The 16,541-nt window shown below is 38.0% G+C and overlaps 1 protein-coding gene and 1 long non-coding RNA gene across 3 annotated transcripts in view; one reads left to right on the top strand and one right to left on the bottom strand.

Moving 5' to 3' along the window:
• Nucleotides 1–16,541, top strand: part of LOC114154433 (uncharacterized) — a 101,623-nt gene that overhangs the window by 17,978 nt on the left and 67,104 nt on the right. The gene's annotated exons all lie outside the window — the stretch shown is intronic.
• The window catches only part of sema6a (sema domain, transmembrane domain (TM), and cytoplasmic domain, (semaphorin) 6A), a 144,582-nt gene continuing 133,105 nt past the window's right edge, over nucleotides 5,065–16,541 (bottom strand). For both annotated transcript variants that reach the window (XM_028033525.1, XM_028033526.1), the window contains one exon: nucleotides 5,065–10,166. In XM_028033525.1, the coding sequence (XP_027889326.1) occupies nucleotides 9,031–10,166 (1,136 nt within the window). In that variant the 3' untranslated portion in view covers nucleotides 5,065–9,030. The remainder of the gene's footprint in view (nucleotides 10,167–16,541) is intronic.

Below are 16,541 nucleotides of genomic sequence, written 5' to 3'. Positions count from 1 at the left end.
TCCTGAATTTCCAAAGTGAGAAGCAATTAGGTCTTTTCTTTTGCCTTTTTCTTTTCTCTTGCAGGATTATATTTGTCCCTCTGATCCTCCCTTATCCCTCTTTATAACTTCTTTTCACCCCTCACATCCTTTGTCTGTCTTTGGCCCATCCTTTCATCCCACTCATCCCCATCATCCTTGGTTGAAACCTTTTCCATCACTTTATATGGCCCTTTTAAATTTGTTTCCTCTACATATTTCCAATATTTACTAACCAGTAACATCTGGCAATGTATGTCATTGAGACCTTTGAGAGTTTGTGTATTTCTACAATCTACAATAAAATACCCCTTGTATATTTTTAGCTGTTGAATAAAAATACACTCATTCTTACTCAAAGCCCCAAATTTCCTTAATGCCTATTGTATACAACATGAGTTTCCTCATTTGGTATGACCCCCATCAAACATAATCACATGGCGGTGACCATCATGAATCTAACAAGTACTTATGCGATGACGCATTAATGAGAGGCCAACCAACATGGCAAACAGCCATTAAGGGGCCTATTGACTCCCATTAATGGCTCATGGAGGACCATATTAATACCCAGGAGACACATCATTCAGGATTGTGATAATGTGTCTGTGTCTGTGAGAGACAGACGGAGCATAAATGTGCATGGCTGTCTGCCTTCCTGTCTATTTTGACTTCATTTAACTCTCTGCAGGCTTTTTGAAATCTGACAGATAATTATCCCCTCCACTGGCTGATCGGTCTGTCCTATTGTGTCTGTTTCTTTTGTGTCTGAGTCACCGGAGCAACCATATTTTGACAGAAACATGCATGAAAAATCGCCAGTATGTTAAGAGTCATTAAGAGCAGTGACGGATGCAGACAGTATCAGCGACGGGGATAATGATTGCTGGATGTGACAGCGTGGATTAGCTCGCAGATAAACTTGTTGTGACCACAGATTGAGGGGCACTCAAAATGAGTACTGCCAAGTCCAAAGCCAGCCAGGTGGATTAGAGTTATGAGGGACGGGTGGATACTGGGGCTTAATGGCTGAATGAACGACTAGATGGTTGACGTGAAAGGCTGGCTGGGAGGCTGAAAGCCTGGCTGACCAACATTTCTGTTGCTGCTGCTGTCAAGGAAAAGTGCCATAAGGCTGGCAGGTCATATTGCCAGATCATGAGCGATGTATGATTGATTTCTGCTGATTTACACAACAAGGATTTTCAGCACTTACAGCAATTACAGCTTAAAAAAATACATATTTACTTGATGCATTGTGTATCAGTGTCTATGAAGCACATGGGATTGTATTTTATATTACAGAATATTGAATAACAAGAAATATTCCATCATGCTGAATAAAATAGACAAGAAAATGATCAAAAGATTTTTAAAAAACACAAGGAAGTATATCAATGTGAAAACAACTCAAACTTGGTTAGATTGGATTTACAGTGTCTGCAAACATCAATTTTTAAGTGTTGCTATGACAAAACAAAACACCTCTTTTAGACACTCATGTATGTTAGCTTTATCCTTTACATGCATTCCTGTATGTCTTATTTGAAAACCTTTTGACCTCGAGTCGTGACCTTTTGAACACTCTGGCTGTTTCTGTAGCAGATACAGTAGTTACCTGTAGGTTCAAAGACTGAATGAAATAGACTTATCTGAATCTTGATCTCTGATTCATCACTTGCCCTGATGGGAGCTACACAATGCAGTATTGTAAACTCTGGCTGGCCTCATTATCTGAACCGTGCCGTGGTTATCTGATCGCCACACTGGCTGATTATAACTTATGACTCCACTCTGCGGTGTCAGAAACAAGTGATGAACAACTTGCTAAGCTTACAGGTTATGGCAATTCAGTGCCAACGATGTGCTAACATGAGAAACTAGAGACGGTAATCTGAAACGGGAACCAATCTGGCTGCTGTACGGGATGTGTTTTTTTTTTTCTTTACTTTAATGTCATTCTAACTTAAGTGAAAAATGTAGACGTACCTCTTGGCATGTTTTATTAGTATTTAAATCATGGAGATGAGAGGAATTTATTTTAAATTTTTGTACAGTTCTCTTTTCAATATGTAAAAAGATTAAATTCTTGAAGTCATTTCTAGATTGTTCTCAGGTATCTTGGTATTTGCACATTATTTCGTAACATCTTCATTCCACTGAAAAACTGCTTTTGCCCACCAGAAAAAAATCAGTCCAATGCTCTTCTGTATTAATCAGTACCTTGGTTCTTAGAAGTTAACCTTGTGCAATACAGAAGTCAAATTTTTATTTACCTATTTATTTGTTTGTTTATGTTTTAAAGACAGCTTTCTAATATGTGGACGTTTATGCACTTTTTTTTCATCAGTCTTATGCACCTCACATGGCTCACTAGATCAATTTCTTTGTTCTTGTATGTTGCAATTGTTTTGTTTGTAGGCACAATAGTAAAGTTTTTTGCTTGAATGTTAGAGACAGATCATTTATCAATATTTAAAATCACACTGGAAAATAATAAAACTAATTGAACATTTTAAAATTATTTTATTATTATATGACATAAATTGTGATATAATTAATTCTTTGCTAAACGATTGTTGCCATATAATAAGTGCAGTTCCTATAAAATAAATGCAGCTGAAGCATTCTCAAATGTTTTATTATATAAGTTGATCGGTGCATCGGGGAACATACAGTATGTCTGATAATTTGTCCTTTGCTTTCTGAGACAGAGGAACATTTATCTCAGTCCCTCATAAAAATGGGAAAGACAAGAAAACAAGATATTCAAGTTAGGCTGACGTTAGATAATCTTCAGTATGCAGTCAGAGGAATAATTAAAAAGTTTAAAATTTGAAAAACAGTGAGAAGGAAGCATGAATGAGGAGCCATGTTTATCTTTTCTCCATAAAAGTGACATGTAGGGGTGAAGGATTATAATAATTTACCCGCTGGACCATTAGCAGTGAAATGTGTGCAGTTTGTTCATGCCGGTTATCCCATCAAGCTATTTTTGGGGGTCTAGAAATAACAACTATTTGAGGAATAAAAGAGAAGAAACTTTTGCTGTTACGCAGTTGTCGTCATTGCACGACGTTCTGACAACACGGAACCACCAGTGGGGACATATTTTTGAAATGTAATTATAGAGTTTGATTGCCTGTGTGGACTAATGGTCCATGAGGCAGTGGTGGGTTGAAGGAGGGACTCTGGAGCAGACCACAACACAAAGGTCCTGTAAGCATAGAACATACAGTGCCAATGTATAATCATTTAAAAAATGATTTCAGCATTGTCACCAGCAGTGTAAACATCTTAGCTCACTGCCTTGGAGACTAATAGGACTTGTTGGGATTGTTTCATTCACTGACTGGTGAAAAACTAACTGCATGTCATCCCATTGCATGCGGTGCTGGTATTTGGTCTTCCTCCCAAGTCCATCTGAATGATGTAGCACATCACTGAAAATTTGATTCAGTAATTCAATTTATTTTGATTTGTCACACAGTGTGGTGTAATTCAAGCATTTATTTCTGCTGATGTCCTACACCTCATAAAAAGCTAAAATAATGTTTTTCAGTCAAATTTAATGTTAGAAAAGATCCATTTAAATAAAATAATCTTTAATAAAGAACGGTTGTCCCAGTCAAACATATCTCTTTTTACTGTAAAGCATAGTCTCTCAATACTATGATGGGCCCATTTTGAATAAATTAGTTTATTAATGCATTATAGCATTAAGGGGATCGACCTGAGGCTCTGCTCTTCAAGAAGCCAAGGTCGTTTTTCAGATTAAAGGTGCCTTTTAGCTGGTATTAATCATACTTTTCATTAAACCCACATTTCTGTATTAAAATGTTTTTTTTTATTGATTTAATGTAATATTCTAATCTTAAATGTTGTTTTCATTTGCTTTAAGCTAATGAAAACAAAGCAACTGTGAGTAATGTGTCCATATAATGTGTTTCACTTTGTCAACTGAGTTACTGAGATAGATACATTTTTTAATAATATGCAAATTTATTGAATTGGTCTGTAATAACGGCCTTCAGCTTATCTACATTACTGTCTCAGGTTCTTTCATCATCTTAGCACTGTCCCAGGGGTACAGTGGTATCGGTGTCTTTAGCAGTGTGGGCAGGTTCCAAGTACTGCTGGAGAATTAAATCAGTATCTCCATAAAACCTGTCTGCAGAAGGAAGCATGAAGGCTCTAAAACTTCCTTGTAGACAGTTGCAGATGACACAGCTTGTCAAATCATCAGTATCGGTGAGACGGTCCCACTGGATCTCAGGCAGCTTGAATTCAGACACTCTATTCTTCCTCCACCCTTTTTGATCTACAAAAGGTTCAACTAAAGAAATACAACAGTTGAAGTCCACTTTGTTGATGTATTTGTGTGTTGTGTTTCTTGAAGCTTTGATTCACCTTATCAGTCTCTCCAAAACTCTTACATAGGTTTTGGTTCTCAAGCTCTTTAGCGCTGCAGGTATTTTGTTATGTGTGCTCTTTTTGTCCTGCCACACTTTTTCCTTGCAGTAAACTTTCCATTAATATGCTTGAATACAATACTCTGAATATCTAGCCAATGACCTTTGATAACGACTGTCTGCATTGAGTAGACTTCCATGAGATTTGGTATGCCATAACTTTTTTTTATTTAGTAATTACTGTCTATATATTTTCTGGGTTTTCATAAGTTTTAAATGTAGATAAAAACTTAAAATATATTGGCGTGTGTGTAATGAAAACATTTTGAATTGAGCTACTGAAATAAATGATCTTTTCAATGATATTCTAATTTCCTAAGATGCATCTGTAGATTCAAAAAGCTTTAATCCACAAACTCGCTTTGTGTCTCAAGTTTAAGGAATGCTTCCTCAGATCTCATGAGATTTTCTCAAGGAGAGAAGAGCTGAAGGTCACAAAGTGAAATGTTTTTCTTACAATTATTCTCTAATGAGTTCAGATCCTGTATGAAGCAAGATTTTTATTTTTATGTCGCACAAAAGGTAAATGTTAGACAGCCTCCAGCAAAGAATCAAGCAAGACAGCAAGGACAAATCAAGTTTTCATGACAAGAATTTTATTTCCTTTTTTTTCATTACATTTTGCATTAAATTAAAGAGTTTTTTTTCTTTACAACATACATTAAGCTGTGAATCAGATGTTAAGGAAGTGGAGAGAGAGTAGGGAAAAAAACTTTGTGACGTCACAATATCTTACAAGCTTACAAAGTTCAAAAGTTTGAAAAGTCGATAAGAGTTGATTTGCATCTAACAGCAGTGAATTATAACAAGGGTGAAAGACAAAAAAGGCACACACTAAAGAACCTCACTGTCCACAGCGGCAGTCACAGTCAGTCCTAATCCAGCCTGTCGAAAACTCCTCCAGTCCTGCTGACATCGAAATGCTCGATGCTCAAAATAAACGCCCAGATTTATTCACGTGTCCACACAAGACGGTGGATGTTTAACCTTCTCACCCAGACAGGGGTGTTGTTCTCTGTCTGTGTGGACGTGATGATTCATGAATCAAAACGTTTACGAACAAGTTGTCAGTTTCATTCCAGGAAAACGTATTTGAAATATAGGCAGAAGGGATGGACTTGTGTGAAGGATGAAACCATGTTATTTTGGACTACGTATACCCATCCAATGGCACCGCTGATGGCATAGGAAAGGCTTCAAAATAAATTCATCTTTCTTTGTGGTAACATAACCTCACCCTGTAATTACAGAAACATCCAACCTTTAAATTGAGCACAATTATTTAGAAGCGGGGAGGAGGGAAACACTTTTAAGAGTGAATTGTTCTTAACAAAATCACCAGTGGCATAATTATTGGTATCTATTTTAAAAATATTTTTAAAATTTTTAAGTCATTTAATATGATTTTATAAAAATTTCCAGTTTCTGCCATGACAGCAATTATTTAAAAAGTTTAAAACAACTTGACTAGAACTAGACCAGAAGAAGATCCATATTTATCTTGCCATCATATCTGGGAGCAGAGTATTGTGGGTGGGCGTCTTTGGGGTCACTAAAACAACTTTTAAACATTATCTAGATGTTTGGAAATGCCAGCAAAAAGGCAAAATGTGGAATGTGCTGAAGTCTATTGGGATTTGAAGTAGGACTCTGTACTTTAGTCATGTCAGTCTCTGTGAGTTTGACATAAAACAACAAATGAGTGCAAAAAAGCCTCTCATGTCCACTGCTAGGATGTGTAATGCTGTGGGCTGGTTATATCTGAAAACTAGTTAATGTACTGGTGGAATATTCCTGGATGTGTTGAGCTTGATCATTTTGTGACAGCAGAAAGAGAAATGGTCAGGGATTCTGTCTCTGTTTTTGAACCAAACTTCTTAAATTGTGTAGAAGATCTTTGGTAAAAAGTGGTTGTCTTAACATTGGTGATTTGTATTTTTTTTTAAATTGAACAGATTTTTTCCAAATGTAGAAGTTGAATTTTTCAGGACTTTGCAGTGCGAGGTTATGCTTTTACAAATACTTTATATTTTATTGTAATTTTAGATTTCACACAGGTTTTAAAACAAAGGTGCCAAAAATTTTTCTTAATTGCTTGTTTTGTTGCTATTTGTAATTTTCTTTGTGTTATCAAAACAGTTCTATCTTTTAAATGAGATCTTGGATCTCATTGAGACACTCTGTATAAATAAAAGCTGCAAATAACAACAAAATATAAACAAACATAATCGACTGTATTTCCTGGAAAAACTGTTCAACATGTTTTAATAGAAAACCGTTGAGCCAACTCCTGCCTTGAGGATATTTTCGACCAAATCCTGTAAGCATATAGACAACACATGAAAACCAGAAACCCATTCACAGATCCTACATATCCCTCTTAGTTTAGCTGTGGATAGAGACATTTTGGCTTTCCTCCATTGAGAAACGAAAAAAAAAACAACTGCTGGACATGAAGAAAACTATGACCTATCTACACGTACAACAATAGATGAGTGCTCCACTGATTTAAGTGTTTTGGTGAGGGGTGATCGAAGGAAACATAAGAGGTCATATAAGTCAAACTCTCAGGCCTTAATAATAAGAGTCAGTGAAGCAAAAATAAACAAGCATCACTAATATTTTTCAAATAGTTTTCTTACAAAAAAAGGGGTTAAATAGAGAAACTTCTTTACTATTGTTTTAAAATCCCAGCTTTCTTCACAGGAACCAGCCTGTTTATGCAACTGCCTAAGAAATGAATGCTTATAAGTAGCAGTGAGCTCTTGTAGCTCACTGTGGGGCTATTGTATCTCATACTAATAGCTCGCTATGGTGCTGTTGTTGCAGTATTATTGCAATGCACCGGAAAGCTACCTTGTCCTTCTCAACTCGTAAGAAATCTTAACTGCTCTGGTTATCACACCAAACAACATAAATGAATAAAAACCAACATCAGAAACGTCTAGCTTGTATAAAAAAAAGAAATAATTGTGGACAATGCCAACACAACATGAACGGCTGCTCGAAGCGCGTTAATGGCACAGTCAGAAATGAACCACAAAGATGATAGAGTGAGTGTGTGTGCAGAAAGAGTAAAAAAGAAGAAAGTGATCGCTCCTTCCTCTCCTCCGTCTGACCTGTTAACTGTGTTAATGTCTAAGGGACCAGAATTACAACAATAACACCTACATTCTTTAACTGCATTTTTATCAAACAAGGGAAATATCATGACATAAGAAAATAAAACCAAAAAGGAATACAACAAGGACACAAAGTTAACAACTTTTAAAGAAAAACATTGTCACTACTTTAGGGTGTAAGGCACAAATTTACATGTGGAAAAATAACCAGACGATAAAAAGTTGTTTTTTTTTCTTTTTCTTATTGTTTCCATTTTTTTCTCCGCCTGCTTGTCCACGTGGCGCCGCGCTGGACCGGCGTCGCTCTGTCGCAACGTTTAGCTTAGTTTTGAGCACTGATTCCTGCACTGTTGCTGCGCCTCTTCCTTTTATGTGTAACATGCAACAGTGAGTTAATCAGGACGAATGTTTTGGACTCAGATGAAAAAAACCACAGTGCTGATTGGAGGGGAGGGTCAAGGGTTTGCCTGGTGGAGGAGTGAAAGGGGGAGATTTCTGAGATTTTTTTTTTTCTCTTTTTGCTCATCTTGATTGGTTGAAAACAATGGAAACTCTGGTCTGAAAAGGTAAAAGTCTGGTCTGGCACAGTTTAAATAAATATCTCCACCTCATCGTCGTATCTCAAGCTGCAGGTCCCACTGAGCACGCAGTAAGACCTTTTTTTAAAGTCTACAAGAAAAGTTCTACTGGCTCCAGTTTAATGACTTTAAATATTTTTTTCCTCACTTGATTAATTAATATTAAAAGACCTCTTCTTTGTCTCCTCTCTCTGTCCAAGCCTAGAAAGTCAGTTTTTCTTTTAAAGCACTTAATAAAAATAAATACAACAGGCTATTAGTATTAACAGTCACGTATTGTTCAGTACAGTAGGAGATTCTTCTGGCCGGGCCTCAGCAGAACCCGCCCAGGTGTTGATTGCTGTAACACTGAGACTCTTTTCACAGTTTCCAACAGGACTCAGTCTGAATCCAGTCTCTCTGAGTGCTTCTGTACATTGATTAATCTCCGTCTCCTGACCCCTGTACGCTCACTGTCCATCGGCACGATAATGTATGAAAAGTCAAGTCCAAGTGGCTGAAGACACTACAAACAGGAGAGCCACCGTCTTGAATGCTACAAGGTGCCGATATGTGAAATATCAGGACAGGCTTCACTTCCTCTCTCAGGAGTACATCTTCCTCTTTGTGTTAACAGACAAACTGGGAGCTGATCTGAGCTCAACAACAGACAACATCCATTGGATATTTACATATTTATATAAAAACAAATTATTTAAAAACAAAATCTGTGAATTTCCACCAAAAACAAACAAATGCACTAAAAGGAGATGCAAGTTGTACAGTAGTCCCTGTTTCTTCTGTCTGAAAACACCTTTAGCTTCTGTCTGTTCAGTCTGGGTTAATGGGGTTACGAACTGACTATGTGCCGGAGTCACTGGACTTTGCTTTTGTTGAGAGAGAGACTACGGAGGGTTTCGGGGGAACGTCGGGTTTGAGGTGTTTGCTGCCCGTTCGAGGCAACGAGCCGTAAGTGATCATCCCAGGCTGCCGAGACAGCGATATGCCCTGCGTTGTCATTTGTATGGAGTCCACCCTCTGGGGGGCGGGCGGCGGGGTCTCCACACGGAAGCTGTGATGTCTCGACAAGTGGGAGGAGTTGGATGAGTTGGTGTTGTGCTTCTTCAGTGCTGAGGATCCAGAAGCAGAAGAAGCCGATCCTTTCCGGAGGCCGTATACTGAAGAGTGGACCTCCAGACGTTTGCCCATCTGTGGGACGGCAGGAGGGACGGTGAGGGATGCCTCTCGCTGGGGAACGCGAGGTGGAAGCATCCCGTCTGGATCCATCATGTGGCTCTTTCCTGGTTTGTACTCCAAGGTAGCACCTTGGTCTTCCATGACGCCGTGGGCCATGCTCAGGTCACTGTGATGGGGCTGCTCCACATACTCGTGCTGGTAGGACTGCTGCAGGTGAGGCGGAAGCTGATGCTGATGCTGCGGCAAAGGCAAAACAACAACGCTGGGGATGTGACCAGGTGAAGCCCTCAGGGGCAGGTCCGTGGAGATGACAGGAGACCCGATAGGCGGCATGTCCTTGGTACAAGCGTTGATAAGGTTCTGATTTCTTTCCCACTCACGGCTTCCACGGCTTGGCTTGCGACGCGGCTGCATCGGCGTGGATTCAGGCGTTGGCAGAGCAGCGAGGTCCAGGTGGTGCTGGTCGGCTTTTATCAGCATCTTGGCATTTGGCGTCAGTCGCCCATTGTGCATCAAAGGGGTGAGAATCGCCTCCGGGCGACCATCTTTGGCCTGCGTCTCAAACAGACCGGTCAGCTTGGTCACGCTGTTCATCGACCCGCGGCGGGAGTGTAGGTGCAGGCTGTCCTTTTCCTTGCGACCTGTCAGGTCCAGATCTCGCCGCCGGTGGTCACAGACGCAATAGACGATGAGACCTGAGAAGATGGCGCCCATCGCAAAAGCCAAGATGACAGCTATGGCCAACAGGGTCACGGGAACCAGCTGGTCACGACCCTTCTGGTAGCTCTCACGGATCACACCTGCAGAGAGACACATTGACAAACAGAAGTCACTCAAAAGGGCAAAATGGCTGACTTTTTCAAAAAAAACAAAACCTAGAATTATAGATGATTTATATGTGTTTTCAGAAGACAGAGCAAGATTAAAAGGTCGAATCATTTTATGGAAAATATGCAAATGAAGGAAGATTTATCCTATTATTGCAAAAAACTATTTTTCATAATGACTGCAAATGGTAGCTTCAGGTGTGAAAATTCAATATTTCCCTAAGACACAATCTCAGACTGAGGATGTTTTTCAGAGGTGATTAGGATTCCCATTTTAAATCCCACATAAAACCTCCTGGTAAAATGAGAATGATTCGAGAGCAGATAAGGGAGCATGAAATACTCAAACCCCTTTTCTTTTCACGGCTGCAAATGTGAGACTTTTCATAAAGCTTGAAACCAATCTCGTGAATCCTAGAGAATACATTGAAAAGCCTCTGATTAGGCACTGAATCCAATGAGCTGTATCATTGGGGATTTGAATGATTCTCCAAGACTAAAATAGGAGATACATGAAAATAGATAATTTAATGGAAGCAGCTGTGAATTATTGTAACATTTGGAGAGTAGGATCAACGTGTTTCAGGATGTAAACCAGAATCAAAGATAACTTTGATTTCAGTACATAATGTATTGACAGGGGCCATAACAAGAGCAATATGACTCTCCACCCAGGGCACCATGAACTGGGGTCGCCTATTATATGCATATAAACATGCAAGTTTTCTATTGCTTATTTGATTTCCTACTCAAATATGAATGGGTACCCTTTGTGTTGTGCACCATTTAAGTATTGTAAGAAAATATGTCTGACAAGTGAAGTTTGTTTTTGTTTTAACTTCCTGGTTGATGCTAAATTAAAGAGCTATTTCTGTGCTTTTGAGGTGAATCAAACATCTCTATATGTCAATTCTGAAAATCTCACCTGAACAGACCTAAAATAAGTTAGCTGACTCAGAACATTTTAAAAAAAAAACTAAGAGGTATGAAACCTTGATTATATTTATGAACACACACAAAAAAAGCATTTTAAATGTCTTCATGTTCTCACAACCACTTCAGATTTGAAAACAAGGTGGAAATTAGAAAGACATTTCTACAGTGGCTGCATACTCATTATAGGACAGTCTGTGATTTGTTAAAGAATTACTCTGCAGGTTACCTATTCGCACCTATTTGTAACTCTAAAATATTTGTGGAAAAATTGCCTATTTGTATCTTTTCATAGACCATATCTAAAATATTTGAAACAAAATGCAGTTTGGAAAGTTGAGGTATCTAGATGCAATGCTACTTCGTGCAGTATTGACGGGCCTTTACAAAGCAGCCAGTCCAGAAACACTATTTATTTTCCTTACCACTAATTGGCTGAAAACCCAAGAACAGATATTAGCTTCTGTGGTAGAGCCAAGATGGTGCCCACTCTGCATGTTAATGCATATTAAGGTATAACATGTTTATTACTATTAGTACAAACAGTGGAAACCATTTAAGCACTACTGCCTTCTTATGTTCTTTGATTGTCTTCTGTCCATCATTTAAACGATTAAAGTTTTTCCTCTGATTCTAACTATGGACATGGTTAGGAGAGAAGCTATTTTCTTGTAGCTATTTTCTTAATTCTGAAGATCAACACACATGTTTGTCTTTTCTTTAAATGCTTGTTTTCCTGTTTTTCACATTTTTAGGAGTGGTTGGGAGACATTTTACCCCTGAGTCATGTCATATTTGTACAACCTATTCAAACTAAAAGACACACTGCTCAACTGAAAAATGTGTGCATAAAAAAGCCCTCAATTTTAAGCCGTAGTGACTTCTTTGAGTAAAATTATTTCTTAACATCAGTTTTTATGAATTACTATACTGTACTCAAATTAAAAGGTTGAGCCTTTCAGCATTTTTCAGTGGAATTTTTTTCTAAAAAGATTTATTTTAAGGTATTCTATCTATCTATCCATCCATCCATACCAAGGATACCATAAAATGTTCAGCGGCTTTATGCAAATGTATCCACTCAACAACTGTTCTCCAAGGAAACCCGAATCCTAAACAGTTTTGTGCCACTACTGCACCATAAACTGTGTTTCTTGTTGATGTAGAGGAGAGCTTCACGAAGAAAAGACAAAACAAACAGACGTTTTTGGTTTCCCCAGTAGCAGCGTGTTAGGGGAGTGCAGCCGGATCGTTCTTCAGTGCCAACAGAAAGCCGTGGAGACGGGTCTGGTTGAGCAGCACAAAACAACTCTAAGATTTTACTATTTTTAAGCTAGACCACTTTTTTTTTTTTTTACCTTTTTTAAAACAGGCACCAACAAAAAAAATTTTGGTGTAAATTTTTTTTCCAGTGCTGAAAATAGAACAGTTTTTAAAGACAGTGTCAATTAATTCTTAGGGGAATTTGTGCCTTTAAAAATGAGCTTTGTGTGTCTGCTGAGGTTGGAATATTTGAACTATTACATGCATTTTTTAGTAATTTTAGTAATTTTTTAGTAGCATTATCTAATACATACTGCGGTGATGCATCAATCAGTCCTTGATTGAAGTTGGCAAGTATTATCCAGCTCTTAAGGTAATTTGTTCAATAAAATCAATATTGTTGGAGAAAGTTTAGTCAGAAAAAAAAAAACATTTAGGAGTGCGAGTCCCAGGGAGCAGGACCTGGAGACACCGATACAGGCTTAGTTAAAGCTTTGGTATTTCCTGCAGCTTTCCAGGATGCAGTGATCTGCTTGAGAGATATATATGATGCTCAGAGGAGTTTGAGAAATCTGTTTTCACTCCACAGACAGTGATATATGCCGTACTATTGGACTAGAAGGGAAGTACACACCTGCATCAAGGCTATTGAATGTGCCGCGGCTGCTTTTTCTGTGATGAAGTCCACCTGCTCTGTCCTCTGTCCGCAGTAACCGATCTGTTCCTTCTGCCACTCAAGTGTGGACATGTCATAAATCTTTTGCATTGGACTTCGACATTTAACCCCAGATGTCTATGTTTATGATTAGACTGGAGTTTCTTTTCTGTAACTGATCAATCATCCATCTTCCAGATATTTTGAGATAAAGAAATTTTTTTTTATACATTTTCCCTTTATAATCTTTGTTTTCATAAAGACTGTGGACATAAAGACCTGGGTTTGGAACCGCAACTGCCCGTGAACAACTAAGATCAACAAATATGTAACATCCTCTCTAAAAAATTGTTTTAATGCATATTAAGGTATATTTGGTATTTGATCTATTAAGATAGGCAGTCAGGTATTTGTGTATTTTAGCTTTTTGCAGGTGGTTGTGGTTCCTAACCTATTTGAATATAACATTTTATGGCCCAGTCAAAGTCCTGCCTTGAATCTAATAGAAAATTTGCGGACAGAGCTAAAGATTAAGGTGATGTCAAGGAGGCTATCCAACTTCATAGACCTGAAGTTCATTACCCAAGGTAAATTGGTAGAATACTAGCAGAAATATGCAAAAAGCTGGTTAGCAATAATAATAGTTTTATTGATGTAATTTCAGTGACTTTTGAATAAGATGATGAATTTTTAAATTAAAAACATAAGTAGTTTTTGTTATGTTGTTGAGGGGAGACAATGGACTGTCTCATTCCTTTTTGTAAACATTACCTCTACCTCTAAATCTACTCCTGGGATGTACTTTTATAATTTTGACTTTGACTGTATATTAAAATATTTTTGAATAAAAGTTTAAAAAAGTGAGTGGAAAGGTAAATAAACACCCAATCCACACATATTTAAGTTGCATCTGTGATGCACATTAGACATTTTCAGTGTCTCTGCTAGTTTTTCTGTTGAAGTCGAAGGCAGGAGCTCCTGAAGAAGCTAATTAGTAAATACATCTCAAATGTTGACATCCGATAAACACCTAATTTCAGTAAATTTGCTTTGAGTGAGCATATTTTGCTTCGTTTAAACTGGAAAACGTTCTTCAAATATTTTCTCCTATGAATGTACAAATGCAATACAGTGTAATCTCTGCTTATGTGTGCATTTTTGTCTGTTGATTCTTCATGTTCTTGAGTTTTTTTTTTTAAGTCTTCATTGCTCAAGTTGTAGGAATTCACGTTGTAAAATGGCATTTAATGTTGAGTTAAATAGAATATATCTGAATTAATTAGGCTGGATCGTTGAGTTGATTAAAGGTTTCATCTGCTTTCATGAGCTTTTTTATCTGCCTATAGTACTTTTAATATCTGTACTATGAGTTTCAATATCAATTTAGCTTGAAGAAAAGTATTTCAAGCCAAACTGGATGCAGTAATGCTTTGAAACCCGAACGTGGTTGGGTAATTCTGTTTGTTGTTTTTTGCTTGGCTGTGTCAGAATATCTTCTGTGTCTCCTCAGCGAGACGCAACACAGACACACAGACACAGCCTGATAATCTGTTCTCATGAAACTGAAATCCAGACTCTGCTAAACCAACATCCATAATCCTCACTTACTGCAGACATACTTCATTAGTCCCCCAACGTGACTTTAAAAGCTGTTTTCAAGGCTGAAATCCATCACTGGGAAATACTTCAGTCTGTGTTTGAACTTTAAAGTTCAACCTGGATAAGTAAGAAAAAAGTTTTATCTGATTATCGTAAAACTAAAACTTCTGATTTATCAGGAGAAAGCCGACGACATGCAGATTTTCCATCTTTCATTTGGAGTCAAACTAAAGAGGTTAAAACTTCTTTTTTTGACAGAAGGGATGTTCCTGCTCTATGGATGGTGTGAGGAGTGATGAGCCTTATCTGCTGTGAGGCGTTGGGGTTTGACAAGTGTTACGCTGAGAACCCGTGTGACCAAATGGCCTGTCTGTGGGGTGAAACATCTGCTTCCCTTCTCATGCATTAACATCTGAGTCAGAAGAAGATACCTCTCTTCACTGCCATATCTCATTTTGTTGAGTTTCTGCTCTCATATCTTTTTATTATGGTTTTCAACAACGTTTGACTTCCTTGAGCTGTGAGACTGTTTTCTCTTGCAGTGCTAAGTTTCTGCATTGAAAGAGGGAAGGTTGTAATTACAACCATGTGGTCTTCGTGAGTTATCATCTTTTGGCAGAAAGGAAAGGATAGTGGTCACAGTGGTGATGGGCGCCTTATGAAAGCATTTGGGGTGAATATTTCTGCTAACAAAGAAGCGATGCAGGAAAAATTCAAGGCTCACTTGAGGCAAGAAACCTCGGAAATCTCCAGAAGCCAACTGGAAAATGAAAGTGGGAGCGTAAACATACAGCTTGGCCCAATCCATTAGGTCCTTTAATCCTTGTTAAAAGCAAATAGGTCATTCATCTCTGTCCTTCTCAGAATATTATTATTAAAGTTAATTGAGATGGGATCTTGGATTTTACTTTAAATGTTCTTTCAACAGCTCAAAAACATGCTAGTTGAGTTTAATGGAGACACTGAAATGCTGTTGGGCGTAAATGTGAATGAGTCTCATATAGTATTTTAATTGGTCGCAACCACAAATTTCAATTACTTTTATGTGATTGGCAAACACAACGTAGCTCAAAGCTTGAAGAAAATAGATTTCTGTTTGCAAATTTGTTTTCTGCAAATAAAAATGCAGAGTTGCATTTCTCTCGGGCCACTGAATTAAACTGCTGGCAGAAAAGTGTTTTCAGTATCTACCCAATATTTCGAAGGAGATGAAACTGGAATTCAACTTTTTGGACTACATGCCAAATGGTATGTACTCCATTTGGTAGTTAGTTGATATTGTGAACACACCATGAAACAAGGTGGTGGAAGCATCATGCTGTGGGGATGCTTTTCCTCCCCAGCAGAAACAACTGGTCAGATGATGGGAGGATAGTCAGCGCAAGAAATAATTTAATCCTGGAAGAAAACTGGTCACCTTCCAGTAGGACAATAACTCCAGAACATGACATGAAAGTTAAAGTTCGAAAGCGCCTTTTGTCTAATCTGACTGAGGATGAGTCATTTTTGCAAAAAGTAATGGGCAAAGATGCCAGCCTTTTTTTAAAATGTGTAAAGCTGGTAAAGACAAACTCCAAAGGACATGAAGTCATAATTGCAACATGAAAAAAAACAAAAAACATATTGACTGAGTGATGGTGAACACTAATGCATGTCAAACTTTTAAGATTTTATTTGTTAAGAAATTTGCAATACAGTACATTTATTTTGGTGGTTGGAAACTGACAAAATATTGAAAAATTTAAGTGGTATAAATAATTTTGCAGGGTCTGTGTTTCCTCTTAGAGGGACTGGTGACCTGTTAAAGGTATGCCCCACCCCTTGCACACTGACCACTGGAGAAATGGCCTCATCACCCTGCAAGGAGTACGAATGTATAGAAAAAGCAGAGACAGATT

The sequence above is a fragment of the Xiphophorus couchianus genome, chromosome 12 (assembly GCF_001444195.1).
Source record: "Xiphophorus couchianus chromosome 12, X_couchianus-1.0, whole genome shotgun sequence".
NCBI classification, from domain to species: Eukaryota; Metazoa; Chordata; class Actinopteri; order Cyprinodontiformes; family Poeciliidae; genus Xiphophorus; species Xiphophorus couchianus.
Note: the sequence above shows the minus strand (reverse complement) of the source record. Positions and strands in the feature narration are given on the sequence as shown.